The sequence below is a fragment of the Candoia aspera genome, chromosome 1, assembly GCF_035149785.1.
Source record: "Candoia aspera isolate rCanAsp1 chromosome 1, rCanAsp1.hap2, whole genome shotgun sequence".
NCBI lineage: Eukaryota > Metazoa > Chordata > Lepidosauria > Squamata > Boidae > Candoia > Candoia aspera.
The window spans coordinates 144,370,136-144,385,300 of NC_086153.1; the positions used below are offsets into that span (position 1 = coordinate 144,370,136).

Genomic DNA, 15,165 nt, shown 5'->3' on the forward strand with positions numbered 1-15,165 from the left:
GCAGCATGTCCTACAGCATCTACAATTTTAAAAACCCCTTCTCTGCTTTCCTGCCTCTTTTTTTATCCTATATCACGTGCCACTGTACAGGTACCTTCCAACATTTTCCCCTTCTTGCCTATGTGCTTGTGGTCTTGTGCTGAGTCATCTGCCTTCCCTAAAAAAAACATTACCTGGGCACAGACCCAACCACTTTCCTTTAGCCAAGCACTTCAACGTGCCGGAGATGCCTTGAGCAAATGAGGTAAATTGCAGCAGAAGTATTTGTTGTGTCAATGTCTGGTAAAACAAGCTTTCATTGCAATTCCTTTGGATAACAGCATGAGACAATAACCCAGTGTCATGAGTAAGGATGGCGAGCAGGGGGCTCCCACCCAGACTGTCAAGCGCATGCGTAGCACTGAGGAACTGTTCAGCCATTCAAAGAGACACAGATCGGAACCGCCTTAACCTTTGGGGTTTATATGGCTGGGTTTTTCCCACGCTTCCTCAGTTTGTTAGGATTCTTGTTAAGTACTAGTAATAAATATTAGAGACCAAGTCATTGTCTCAGTGTGTTTCCTGGTAGTCAGGACACCCAGGGTTGTTATAACTCCGGTTTTATCTAGTTTGGAAAAAAACAACTCGGCTATATGGCAGTGTTGTTCTGAACTGTTCCCTACTCCTTGCCAACCTCGCTTTTAATTTATAATATCAACAGTAGGTTCTATGACAGGTATGTCAGAGACAGCAGCTTGTAGCCTTTGGTTGTGAGGATAGCCCCATTCCAGCCCCCAGCCAATGCATACTTCCTCAGGCTCAAAGCAGGATTTTCCCAGGGGTGATACTAAGCAGAATGAGATTCCCCTCAACCCATTCCTCCAAAAAGCTTCAGTTTTTTTGAAACTGAGCAAGATCTTGTACGGAAGGGAAGAAAGCAAGTCATGTGTGCCGGGATAGAAGGTGAGAGCTGAAACTCTGTCCAATACCTGATTTCAGTTTGGAGTTTCAAAGAAAGGCAAGAACAAGAACAAGGAAAATTGAATAAAAAAGGAACTGTAGCTTGGGTAGACATTGGTAAATGGCTAGTTAGCATTGCATTGTAATTCTTTATTTTCTGTGTGCTAGCCAAGGTTGTTACTACGTCTGAAGTTTATTTTGCCTATATAAACTCAGTTATTGTATGTGTGATGCACCCTTGGATAATTAATTAATTTCCATTTATATGGCTGCCCATCTCAAATTCATGACTCTGGGCAGCTAACCATGTTAAAAGAAAATATAAAAATATAAATACAGAAAAACAGAAAATCTACACATATAGAAAGAGCAGCTGGGACCAAAACAGACTCCTCAGTCACAAATCAGCATAACCAATGCATGGGCTCAGCCTCACCTCCTGACCCCCAGGCCCTATGTCACAAAATCACCTGTATTATTAGCCAATCCATCCTATCCTGTGATCTACTTAGGTCACATGTTTAGTAGTACTATCTTAACATTTTCAATAATCATTTGTAGGTCTACATCTTTACCATGCGACAACTTAACACTTTTTAACTAGAACCTCTAATAATGTATGCTTCTCCAATTTCCTTGGATAGAAGATGAAAAAAATAAGACTTTTAAAGAAAGACACGTACAAACCCTTAAATTTTGGCCAATAGAAATGGTGGAATTTAAGGTTGTTTGCTCCTTATATTTGAACTCCATGGGAAATAAGCAAAATGCAAGTCTGGCATCATCAGTTCATCACAGAGATCACCATTCTATCATGCACAGCAATAAATATATTGGAAAATCCTAATTTCTTTGTGAGAGATTATGGCCAAATTATGTAAGATGAACAAGTTTGAATCATGTGGCACAGAAATCCTTTGCTTAGCCTAAATTTAGGAGACCTTTCCTTATCATAAGTTTCTCAAATTCTTTCTCATCCTGAGTAGCAATAGTACTTGTACTAAGGTAGAGGGAGAAATAAAATGTCTGTTCTATCTTTTGTTACAATAAAATATTATTTCTTAGAAATTCTGTTCTTTGAGAGAGCAATCATTCATTTACTATCAAAAAACAAAATACATGCAGAGTTTAATTCTGTTAGATAATTGGTTAAAAGTTTGGACATTCTTTTATAAAAGATTCCTAAGTAGAAAAACACTGAATGTCTAGATTTTATTAAGGTGGGAAAGTAGCTTCAAGCAGAGAAAGTCCCCTTATAAATAACAAGATAATAATTCTGACATTTTCAGTTCATTAACATGATAATTCAGTAGGATAAATAATGTAATACATTTAAGAACACATAGGGATAAAAATAAAGCTACATCTGATTCCATTGTGTGAAAACCCTAAATTGAGGTGGTTTGGTCATACAGAGAACGAATGAAGATCAAACTGCAAAATAAATAGGAAGAGTAACTGGGTTGAGAAAAAGGGAAAGACTGAGAAAGTCATGGCTAGATGGAACTGATGAAGTCCTGAGACTGGGAGAGGTTGAATAGTTTAATGAACAAAGGACAATAAATGAAACCATCTATGGAAATAATGGACTCAAGGATGGTTTGCAAGGCTAGAAAGATGGGGAGTACTATAGTCTTGGTAGAGACTAGCATTACCTTTATTTTCCTTACTTTTTCTTATCTTATGCCTTTAATTTCTTTGACTGGTTATTTCTTATTCCATTTCTGTGTTCTGCATAATGCTACTTACCATGAAAGAAAATAGCACAATGGATACACAGTATATTTATGTTTGTATTATCAAAGTGCGTTTCAATAGTTTTTGAACTCTGATAGGAATCCTGCAATGGTCAAATGCAGTGATAAATATGGAGCTGGAGCAGGATCAATTTAAGCATTCATTTGGCAGTGTGCTTTTAAGTTCTTGTAATTTTTTTTCTTCTTCCCAGTGGAACTGGTACTAGGGCTTCAGATCCCACAAAAAGCCACACTCTTTAAAGATTTATAGACAGGTTCTACATTTGTAGTTAGTCCTTTTAATTCTACAGGTCACTTTTCAATTCTTTTGGAAGGTGTTGGATGACAGTAAATTCTTAGTGTATGAGTTTGTGGCTGTAACAGGCTTCTACAAAGCCAAGGTAGTGATTAGACAGATCTGAGTATTAATTTTCAGAACAACTGGACTCAGGTGCCCAATTACTGCCCCTTGGGAACTACTAGGGAGCTACCTCTGCAGAGTGCAACCATCTCCCAATCTCTAAATGAAGGAAGGCTTTCACTAGGCCCCATTTACTTACCCGTCCAAGGCAGATTCCATCAAACTCTAGTCAGAAAAATTATAATCACCCAGTATACAGAGAGTGGAGATGCTCTTATTCTACAACACAGAACTTTCTGCCACATTTCTCATTAATGTGCCTGATAGGGCCAAAGAACTTTACTTGCGGCGTCTCCTGTGTGGTAATTAATGAGAAACGACAGTGACTACGGCTAAAACATACGCTACCATACTCATTAAGTGAGTATGTTGACCTAAATGCTAACCTCATGACTCTGGGTGGTGAACAGCAAATTTAAATGTCAACGGTTTTCTTGTCTGAGTAGGAATAGTCCCATTTCATCTGTGAAATGCACATATATATTGTGCCAAATTGCCATCAGTTCCACAAGAATTTTGCCCTCTGAATTTGTTGTATCAGCCACCACGGAAGCATAGTTGTCCTTCTGTATTTCCCAGCTGATTAGATACAGTGTTTGGTTTTTAAGGGATCAGAGTTTCATTGGTGCTTGGGTTCTAAACCGAGTTCCTTTAGATATCCTTCTAGATTACTCTTCCTGTAGCCTTAAGAGCAAAAAAAAGTATTCCACTATAAATAGTCATACATAAAACCTCTGACAGATTTTAGATGGTTGATCTTGGGTAAGTGGCACAAAGGGATCCTGCTGCAACAGGAAGTCCTAAACTGCATCACACACAGAACATAGATCAGCTATATCCAGCTTATAATGAATTTAGCTACCTTAATTGCACCCTATTGACTTTGGGTTCTACTGGGTACAACAGACTGCATCCAACAACGCAGTATCCAGTAGTAGGCAACAGTTTCTTTTCCCAGCTGATTTTTAGAGCTATCATCTATCATCCGGTCTGTCATCTGTGTCTGTCTATCTGTCCGTCGATCTGCCATGCTGTAAAGCAGAGCACGAGCTTCCCATAACACTTCTTTGCAGCAGTACCTTGGGGCTCACTGGCATAAGCCAGGGCATCCTGGGGGGCAAGTTCACCTTTGGTAAGTGGATGTTTTGTGATTGGCCATGCCAGAGGGCAGCCATTCTGTGAAGAGGAAAGCCTTCCATTGCAGCTTTTGTGTGTGTATGCCCCAAGATGTGCCCCTTGCTCTACAGGTTGCCCACCTCTGCAACAACATAGGCAAAATCCCATGAATGAATGGATGGATGGATAGCTAGCTAGCTAGCTAGCTAGCTTATGGGCAATTATCACTTGCCAATTCTGCTCTGTGTTGTACAAGTCTCATAGTTTTTTATTTCCCAACATTAAGGAAGTCAAGTCCACGCTTTGGAGAATTTAAAGTATTTTATTTTTTGTACAAAAATGTCCATATTAAATTGTGGCCCCCAAAATAAATCACATCAATGTAGCCTTGATACAAATCCACATGTGGGAATATTAAATTTAACAGCATATTTATGGTCAAGTTAATTTTTGAACTAATTTTTGGCTGGGCTCTCTTTCAGTTTGGATTTGTGGTACTTCTGTCCAATGCCATACGGTACATGTGCAGCAATAGTCCCCAGCTGCTGTGCTCCTTCGATGTGAAACATCTGATCGTCGAAGAAAATGTGAGGTCTGATTTTTGCCAAGACTGGACCCTTGGGTGCACCTGCAAGGAAGAGGGCTTCATCAATCTGCACTCCCCAGCTGCGAAGAGTCTTCAGCACTCTGGCTCCAGAACTGGCAGCACTCCTGGCAGTCACCAGGTAAGTCCTGATTGGCGAGTCCAACCGTTCGTTCTTCATGTAGAACTTCTTCTGGAGCCTTCCAAGGTCTTCCAGGAAACATTTCAAAGGACCCTAAAGGTGTAAAATATCAAAAATACATTTAGCATATGGAGACCAAGGAGTTGGAAAGGAAATCTGTAGTTGTAAAATTTAAGTAAAGGAAAAGGTACACGGGGCAGTTCCTTTTGCCAAGGAGGATCCTGGGACTAATCACCTCATAGTATCTATACCAGAATGGAGGTTGCTGAAGTATTCTCACTTTCAATGTAACTTTTCAACCACATCTATTTAAATCCCTTATGCATGCTTATATGGAAAGTATTAGGTAATAAAACTAAACATTGAGAATTCTACACCATTCTTCCTTTAAAGAAAGAGGCAGAATTGTTGAGCATTAATGGGATCTTCAGTGCATAGCAAATGTGATGACTGCAGCACACATCTAGATATATCTAACCTGCAAGAACTTCATTTGTAATTTCAGTTGAGGGGCCAACTCCATGGGGGCAAAGGCTTTATAAACAAAATCTCTCCATGAAATAAAGGATGCATAACCTATCAGAACCCAGCATTGTCTCTACATTCAGGTCATTTATCAACGGGAGGGGATGGCAATCTGTGGTTTACATGTGGCTTTCAGCTCCTGGAGTACCCCACAATGCACCATCAAATTTCAGCAGCCAACTGTGACATCTGACAGAACGGTTTTGATCTTTTTATCTTTAAGCGTCAATGCTCTTGCGATTCTTTCTGTGTATTTTAAAAGTTTTTATTCATTTTATTTGGTTTTGCTGTATTACTTTGCTATAGTAACCCATTATAAGACACTTTGGACTGGTTATAAATATTTAAAATAAATATATACATAAATAATGAACAGGCTGCTTTATGCCTGACTCTGCCAAATTATCTGCAGCTCTTAGAAACTTCATCCTATTTCTTTTCAGAAAAAATAATCTTGCTTAATTCAATGTGTTTTCCTTGGAGGCTGCAAGCAGTCATCTGATAAGGTTACCCTGCTTCCTCAGAATAGAAATTATATACTGATTGTGATGTTTTAAGACTCTTTTAATATTTAAAGAATATAGGATAGTTTTACAAACAAGGAAGAACAGCTTTGGTGACCAATGAATCAAAAGTTTGTTTATTTCAAACCACCTAATAGCCAATGCTCTCTGAGCAGTTAGGGTTATAATAAAACACATTAAAAGACACAATTTGAATAAAAACATATACACATAAAATCAAAACGCAGTGTTCTATATTTTGTATTTTAACTTTACTCTGAAAATCTAATGAAGTTCTTTTAAAAAATGTAGAATGAAAACACTGTGCAAACTAGGCAACATTTATTATGAGAACAAAGAAAATGCAGAAGATGGCCACTCTACCTGTGCCAGAGGGGTATTCTCATGGATCTTCTCATGCTCAAAAAACCTATCCAGGCCATGTTCTTTTACAATGATTTCAGACTCATCAGAAAAAAGAACAGCATCTCCATCAAAAGCCACCCGGAGTTGTTTATCATCGTAAGGCACATTTTTATTTCCTGAAAACAAAGTGGCAGCAGCAATTCCTGCAAAAGTAGTGCAGAAACAATTCAGGATGTATTCTGCTAAATCTAAAGGCCAGTGTTAATGTATACCTCCAAAAGCCATCATCAGTATCAATCAAGTATGCACAAAATTGTTAGCTAGCTTTGTGAACAAAATTGCAAGATCTAATAAATAGTTTTCTACCCTTCTCAGACAACTAGAGTTGCCATTATGAACGTGCCTAGTAAGAATAAGTTGAACGGAACACATTTTTTAACTATATGCGAAAAGAAAAGAGTCCAGTATAATTTAAGACAGAGGACACAGCTGCATTACTTTTGTATCATTAACCTATTCTCAAGTATGTAGTACCAGATCCATCTGTTTAAATCTCTAATCCAGGTTTGGGTATAACTAAAAATTTCAATTTCTTTAGATTATCAAATTTAAGTTGACCCAATGAAAGATTTTATTTTGGGGATCAGTAGGAGGATATTGTTACAGCACTATAGTTTGTATTTATGGCCACTGTGTTTTGCCTCCCTGGGAGTCTTTAGGGCTTTTTTTAAAAGCTCTTTTGCCTCTTTACCACTGGGGCTATAGTAATACTAATTTAGATCCAACGTCAGCTATCTGTGGCTGAATGAGTTCCTCTTTTACTTCGTTTTCTTTCAAAGGCGATACAGCATTTGTAATGGAACATTTATCAGGGAATGATACTCCTCACAGAAAAGGAGCAGAACCCAACCCAGATTGTCTTTATACTGATCTACTTGCTTAAAAAGATGTTCTCCAACTTGGAGTTAAACAGTGGTGACCACTCTCTTCAAATTTTTGGTTTACAAATTAGAATCTCTCCTCTCCCACCCCCCATTCAGGAATTTCTCAAGCTTGGTTTCTTGAATTACTCTGTGAAATAAGATCCAGTGGAAAGAATGTACTCTTGAGCAAGTGTACGTAAGGTCAAGATGTGAACAATCTAAATGAAGCTAGAGATAGTCTAGAACAGCCTCCCTGGGTGATTGGAGAAGGCCATTCTAGAGCATACTGAACATGGTTAGGAAACCTATGGAACCATAAGAATGTCAACAGTTGTGATCAATGAAAACATTTAAATATTGGACAAGAGGGAACATTCTCAAAACTGTCTCATGATTTCAAAGCTAACGAAATATGTCTCAGAATTTCTAACTCTCTTAAAATTGCAGCAACAAAACCCTATTGAAAATGCAAATAATTCATCGGTACTTTGCTTAACACGCCACCGAAGCAAAGAAAAACCGAATCCAAACCTGCTTCTATGGCTTCCTGGACTTTTTCAGAATCAGCCGAAAGATACAGATTGGTAAGGTATCCTTTCAGGTACCCGATAGGACTCTTTCCTCCAGTCATACAGAACCGTTCAATTAGAAGACCTAGATATTGGAGAAGAAAAGTTCTCAGTCCCAACTTATGCAGAAAAACTCTGGTTTGTTGTTGTTATTTATGCAGTAGTTCATATGGTAGTTGTATTCCAATTAAGAAAAAATTAGAATCTACTTTAAATTTTGATAACTTGATGTTATGTTTATCTGTGATAGGTCTAACATAATTCTAGCTGCACAATGCTAAAAGAAATCAGCTGAAAAGGACAAGAAATTTCTTGTTGAAAGAAGGCATTTTCAACTAGGTTGGAACAATTTTTCTCTGTATCAGGGTTCTATTCAATGTTTCAGGAGAAAAACTATTTTTCTCCAGACTGATATTTTGCTAATATTACTATCTAGCAGTATAACCCTGGGGTGGTAGTTGTGGCATAGAAATAAAAGGAGTCAAGAAAAACTTGCCTAAATTTGGAGTAGAGTACCATTTCTAGGCAGAAGACTAGTCTGCAACCAGTGTCTAGGATGAAGTTTTATAACTCCACTGTTAAGTATAGGAACAGGCCACATGTAGCTTGCCAGCATACCTTTTATGGCTCAGAGTAATTTGGGTTAAATGTCTGAGCATCGTTTTTGCATTTGGGGACTTAAAAGGCAAAATAGGGGGCCTAAAAGACAAAATGCTTTCAAAAGATCCAGGCTCTCCTTACTTTGGGGGTGGGGCCTTTGACATGCTACTTAAGCCTGGTGAAACTCTTTGGCCACCAGGAACTGCATACAATGGTGCACCGCCCTGCATTATATCAAGGGTGTGTAGTGCCATTAAATCCTTATCCCACAGCTTTGCTTTTTACACATAGTAATGAATCAAGCACCCTTAGTGTACTTCATCTTGGACAGAATCCTATACTATACAGAAAGATGAAAGGCATCACTGTAGCCAAGCCAAATGCGGAGACATCTAGACTTCAGACTCACCATAGTGGTTAATGCTGTTGATAAGCCTCACTCCCACTTGGGCATGGTTATTAGTCATGAGCACAATATCAAACAGCTCTTCCTCATTAGGATACAGTTCACGAAGTCGTGCATTGACATGTTCCACTGCCTATGGGGAACAAGTGGATAAGCACATATGTTAGCTCAATTATTGGTTTTCATCAAGAGGCCTGGGTAGGATATGTAAGGCTATGCCTAGAAGAAGAATGCATTTACCAGTCCAACCTGCCTAACATGTTCTAATGACTTCACTTCTTGACCTCTCTGCAGGAACTGCTAGGGCTTGAAGAGGTAACAAACCCAGCTGTCTTTTAACAATGATAAAACACACACAATTGCCAACTTGCAATTGCAAAAATGTATTACTCAGTAACTAAGGCACTCAGGAGGATAAATAGGGCTGGCTTCACTAAGCAGAGTGAGATGGGTGCCCAAGCAGCAGATACTGATGTAAAGCAAGCAGCAACCAGTGGTGGACATAGGTGACCTGCCCTGTGTTCCTTGGGTTAACTTGTTCTCCAGGCATATAGAGGAAAGTGATTCATTTGCATCACTGAAGACTCAATTACTAGTGTGATTAACTTCAGCACATGGAATGGGTGGAGGATATCATGTTGCCCTTTGCCTTAGGTAATAAAAACTATTTGAAGCTGGCCTTGACAACTCTATATTATAGGCACAGACTGGAAGTGACTCTTCAGCATTTCAGACACAAGTCTTTCTCAGCCTTACCTGGAGGAACAGGAGGCTGAGCATGAAACTTTGCCTGATCTACTTCAGCACAATTTCCCAGTTCCCGTCACCATCTATTTTCTGCTTTTTTCCATACTAATAGTGTAATTCTTCTGATGAAAAAGAAGGGAAAGATGGAGCTGTAAACTAGCTAGGTTCCAGTTGGATGAAATAACTAGGAAAGGGCTCAGCGGAACCGCACATAATTTGCATGGTAAAGATGGATATCTCCAGCCACTGCTAGTCAGTGTAGGTATATTGAGTTAAATGCAGCACTATCCCAGTTTAGTTTAAAGCAGTTTTTTATGTTCCTAAATAAGACAGTCATGGCTGAAGGGTGAAAATGATGCAATGGCTCAAATAAGGGTAAGTATTGAGAAATGAACGGAAAAAGCGTTGATAATGAAGTGGTGAGACGTTGAGAAAGAAAAGGGCAGCAGAAAATATCTCTTCTAGCCAGTGATGAGAAGCTGTGTACCTCTGACTGAGGAAGCTGAGGGAACACCAAACAGGGACTGACTCTGGAATGTGGTGCAACTGAGCCCATGTTTTTACACAATAATTTCTAGCAGATCAAGCAGGAGGAAGTAATGTATGAAGGAAGTTCTATAGGAAAAAAAAAAGCGACAACTCCAAATTTAAAAAAACCCTGCCCCATAAGCCTCTTTTGTTGGAATGCTGAGAACAAAATTACAAAATTAAGCATCTAAATCCTTTTAAATTACAGGAACTGGCAAATTTCTAACCAGTTATTTTGCCAACTCAGATGGTCTTATTGCCCACCTTTGAGTGCTGTCACACAGACCTTTTGACACAAGAGCTGCAATGTTAGTCTAAAAAAGTTTTAAATTCTGTTGAAATCCATGAGAATTGATGGCTGTATAGAAAATTGCCTTTTTGACTTAGATAGTATGCCATGTAGTTTATGCTTCCATGCATTTTTAAATGTATATTATTTAATAGATAGAATGACTTAGTGCTTTTAGCTTCAACTGTTCCTTTTTTCAGAAAACAGAAGGAAGAGTAAAGGAGAAATCATTGTTTATTTATGTGCAACCATTCATCCCATTTATAACTCCAGTGACCAAGTTCTGCAGGCTGAAAAAACTGTTTAAATTAGGGAAGACAAATAGGAAATGTACTTGTTTACATTTGCACAAAGGAGTGCATCTGCCATTCTTAAATACCTCAAGTCAAGAGGTGGCCACTATATACCTGCTGCGCTCAAAACTATTTGAAGCCAGGCCAATAACACAACTCCTTTATGGTGCCCAGTTTGGCCCCTTCTCCAATTTTGCACCATTGGAATTTGTGCAATCCAAATTTCTAAGATTGGCCCTTCAAGTCCCAAAATGTTTCTCTAATGCCACCCTGAGACTAGAGACAGACCGACATGAAAGTGGAGGCTAGGGTGTGGGTGGTCATACTCAACTATTGGCTCAGATTATCCCTTTTTCCCCTTGGCCTTGCCCCATTAACTATGAGGGATGACTTTCAGTCCACATGGAAACAGGCAGTGGCAACTAAATCTCATCCCTAGGCTTCTCTCCAGGTCTCCTACTCAGCATGGGATATGATCAGGCCAAAGCATTAATTAAACAGCATGTAGCAGACACAGAGCGCCAACTGGATTTAGCCAGGTCCCCAACCTTTATTGCCAGTGAATCCAGCAGGTATTCTGCCTCCCCTCTGACATACTTAACTAAACTCAAGGTACCCGACCATCGGAGGGCCTTTACTCTGGCATGTTGTCACACCCTCCCCTCAGCTGTCCTTGAAGGCCATACAGGAAGGTTCCTTACCCAGAGAGACAAGAAACAGCAGAACATGTGCTCCTCCAGTGCCTGTATTACAGAGACATTCATACTAGCTCATCTCACCATTACTGCAAAAATACCCAGGGCGCTCAGGACAACTGTGTACCTGCCTGCTGTCAGATTCCAACTCTGCTACAACGTACAGCATTGCCAGGTTCTGTGCAGCAGCACTTAAAATTTGTCAGATGATGCCATAAACTAGCATTTATTTTAATATACTAGAGTACTGAATTTACAGTTATACTAACCTTTATGCTCCCCACACCCATCTAATGGTCCTACCCCTCCCTCTAGATTTTCTTCTTTTCTTTTTCCTTTTCCCCTAGACTTCTGTGTTTTAGCTTTTCATACCAGATTTTAATGTATTTTTGTGTTTTAGGTTTTTGTTTATTAGATTTTAATAAATCTATGCTTTTAACTTACTGTACCCCACCCTCCTTATGGTGGTCTTTGACCATAATAAAGATTTGTTTGTCTTGTTTACATCATGGCAAAACCCTGAATCAAGGTCTCTTAGAAGAATGAGCCTAGTCATTAGAAAATCTAAACATACTCACTACATCGCCTCCTTTAATTTGATTTAAAGATTTTAATATCATTTTTATTGACCAGGAAGTTCCCTTTCCATTACAAATATTGGGGAGGCATCTTTACTGCCTTAACTCTGAACTGTGTCCATCAGATGGCAGAGGTATGAAATGCAGTCAAGTTGTTTAGCAGTCAAGTTGTTTACTGTGCGCTTCAGGAGAAGGAAGGACTAGAAGAGGTAAATAAAGGCAGGGAGGAAAGCAGCCTGGCATGAGATAAATAGAAAAGATTTCCAGTGAACTGAAGGGAGTTTACCTTCACAAAAGCAAAAGCAGGCCCAGGCTTCAGAGTGACATTCTCGTTTGCCTGCTGATATTCCACATACTTTTCCAGACCTTGTTCTTCATAAATTTTCCTTTCCTCTACCATATCAAAGAGAGCTCGGGAGGACACCGCGATGGTGATGGCATGTTGAGGCTTGGGCTGGAGGAAACAGAAAACGATGAGGATGACGGGCCAAGGAGGAACGAAGACGGGAAAGCCGGGAGGGCCTCCGGTCGTGGAAAGGTCAGCAGGAGAGGATAAAGCGTCTACAGAAGAACCAAGAGCGGCGGGGGAAAGACACGCGAGGGGGCGGTCCACGGAACCCCAAGGCCAGGAACAGGAGTGGCAAGGAGAGCAAAACGGGGGGGGGGGCGGCATTTATGGTGTGGAGGGGAGAAAGAAGGAAACCCCGCCACAGTCCCTGCCCCCGCAAGTCAGTCGGGTCTCCGCAGCCGGTCCCCTCGCGCTTGGGCTCGGAACTCAGCCCCAGCTACCCTTCTCGGTGGAAGCTGCCCACCTCCTTTCCCCCGATACTCACCGGCCGTGGTCGCTTGGTGCTGGTGAGGCTCTCGTAGGCAGCCCTCGCCGCCTCCCAGTCCCGCTCGGCTCCATCGACTTCCTCCCGGGAAAGCTCCATTTTGCTCGCCGCCGCGCTCTTCGGGGGTTCTCCTTTGTCTGGGCTACAGCCACTCATCTTCGGGTTCGGCGGCCGCCGGGCAGACAGGGAACCAGATCTTCAACGGGGCAGGGAGAAGAAGCCGCACCCGAGAGGCAGGGGGGGAAGCGCCAGGCATCCCGCGGCCCCGCCCGCTCGAGCGGGAAGCGGCACAACCGGCCCTTTCGCGCCTGGGGCGGCGGAGTTTTTCTTTAGCGCCTCTGTTTACTCTTCGCTTCGCCGCACCCTTGGCGCTCGAGTTGGCGCTGGGCCTGAGGCGGGGAAGGGCGAGTCGGGCGATGCGGGGGGGGGGGGGGCTTCAAGCCCAGCTGAGCCCCCAGGGCGACTTTCTGGTTGGTTTTTTTCTTTTTGACTTTAAAGAAAGGAAGCATTAAATAGCCTGTCTGAGAAAAGAGGTAGTCGTGGTTCCTGGCTGTTGGGTTGGGTTAGAAACTTTTTTTAGGAAGAAAGCAGTGGAGCATCTTTAGGACATACCGACTTAGAAATAATCGCCACTGAGTTCCATAATGAGGTCCTCTCAGGAAAATGGGAATAGGACAGGATTTTAACCTCAGAGGTGGAAAATCGCCTGGAAGCAATTTCTGTTTCTCTTGGTTCCTCTCACCCCCTTGGGTCTGACTGGCTACTTCAGCTGGGGGTATATAAATATGACTGCAGTAGCAGCAGCTGCTGCTATTGGTATTGTTTGTACTTTATTAGGTTGTCAACTTGCACTTCAGAAAGCAGCAAAAAGTCTGATTTGTGCCATCAAGAAGTTTACTAACTAAATGGGATTGCTTCTGTGTCAATCTTCCCCAAAAGGGTGTTTTCCAGATGGGCTAGACTGTGTTGGTGCCTGCAGAACATGGGAATTACAGTCCAACGCATTCAGAGGGTGATAAATTGCATAAATTAAAGCCATAAAATGTGTATGAGAATGTTAATAGTAGATCTATAGTGGTTATATAGCATTGAAATGCCTAAGATTACAGAACATAAAAGATGTTCATGGTAGGTCTGGGAAGAGATGACTCAGGCCCAGATAGAATAATGTCTTTGAAGGTGTTTTAATTTTGCCTAATAATGGAAAAGTTATAAGATCTCTGAGAGGATGATTCTGTATGTGTATCGTTTGGAATTAATGGTGCTTAATCCTTAATACAAGAGCCAGTTTGGTGTAATGGTTAAGGCATCAGGCTAGAAACCAGGAGACCAGGAGTTCTAGTCTTGCCTTAGGCACAAAGCCAGCTGCATGATCTTGGGTCAGTCACTTTCTCTCAGCCCTTGGAAGAAGGCAAGGATAAACCACTACTGAAAATCTTGCCAAGAAAACTGCAGGGACTAGTCCAGGCAGTCGCCAGGGGTAACAAACTGACTTGAAGGCAGTTTTTAAAATCCTTAATACATGTCTTTAGGATTGGTAGTGAAAGGTAAACTAAATAGCTGAGGATAAAAGGAAGCTTTCTTAGAAGAGTCTGGAAAATGTGAACTCTCCCTTCACCTGTACAGTATGTGTACAGAAAAGCAGAGCTGTAATACATTGGAAAGTACAGTCTTCCCTTCCCCTGCCTGATGGGGAGAAGCCAAGTTTCTGAAACAGTAGGTTGACAAGTGTTCTAGAAGAAAGAGGAATCCCTGTAACTTCTCTACCTACTTTCTAGCTGCTAAATGATAACAGAAGCAGAGTGGCTGGTTGGGGGGGAAGATTTATTTATTTTATTGATTTATTGCAGTTCTGATGACTGCTCGACTGAGTGGTTGATGTGATGGAGTGTGAAGTATGTTGGAAGCGCATATATTAGCCTAGAGCAGTGTTTTTCAAACTTGGTAACTTTAAGATGAGTGGACTTTTTTTTTTTTGCACTGTCCAACTGGTTAGCTGCAGTTATTACTGATTGGTTTGTGAGGTCTGGAGTAGTGAAAAGCATCACATAGTTGGCTTCAGAGTGGTTTGAATGGAGTGGAGAATGGAAATGTTACAAGGAAAAAAAAGATTCAGGAATAGCTGAAATTAACTGATAATACTATAAGCCAATGTTTCTCAACCCTGGTAACTTTAAGATGTGTGGGCTTTAACTCTCAGGATTCCCCAGCCAGCATACTGGCTGGGGAATTCTTCAAGTTGAAGTCCACACATCTTAAAGTTGTCAAGTTTGAAAAACATTGGCCTAGAGCATATTGCTTCATCTAAAGAAGACAGAAGATACGAGTCTGGGAAGAGAATGATATGGGACAACCAGGAGGAGAACTCAGTTG

The 15,165-nt window shown here is 40.9% G+C and overlaps 1 protein-coding gene across 1 annotated transcript; it reads right to left on the reverse strand.

Moving 5' to 3' along the window:
* Nucleotides 1–4,514: 4,514 nt before the first annotated feature.
* Nucleotides 4,515–13,030, reverse strand: NT5C1B (5'-nucleotidase, cytosolic IB). The gene is made up of 6 exons (XM_063314851.1): nucleotides 12,793–13,030; nucleotides 12,246–12,413; nucleotides 8,833–8,962; nucleotides 7,786–7,908; nucleotides 6,350–6,534; nucleotides 4,515–5,030 (listed from the first exon to the last, which is right to left on the reverse strand). Exons 1-6 carry the CDS (start codon nucleotides 12,946–12,948, stop codon nucleotides 4,668–4,670), a joined length of 1,125 nt encoding a protein of 374 aa, XP_063170921.1. The 5' UTR covers nucleotides 12,949–13,030; the 3' UTR covers nucleotides 4,515–4,667.
* Nucleotides 13,031–15,165: the final 2,135 nt, after the last annotated feature.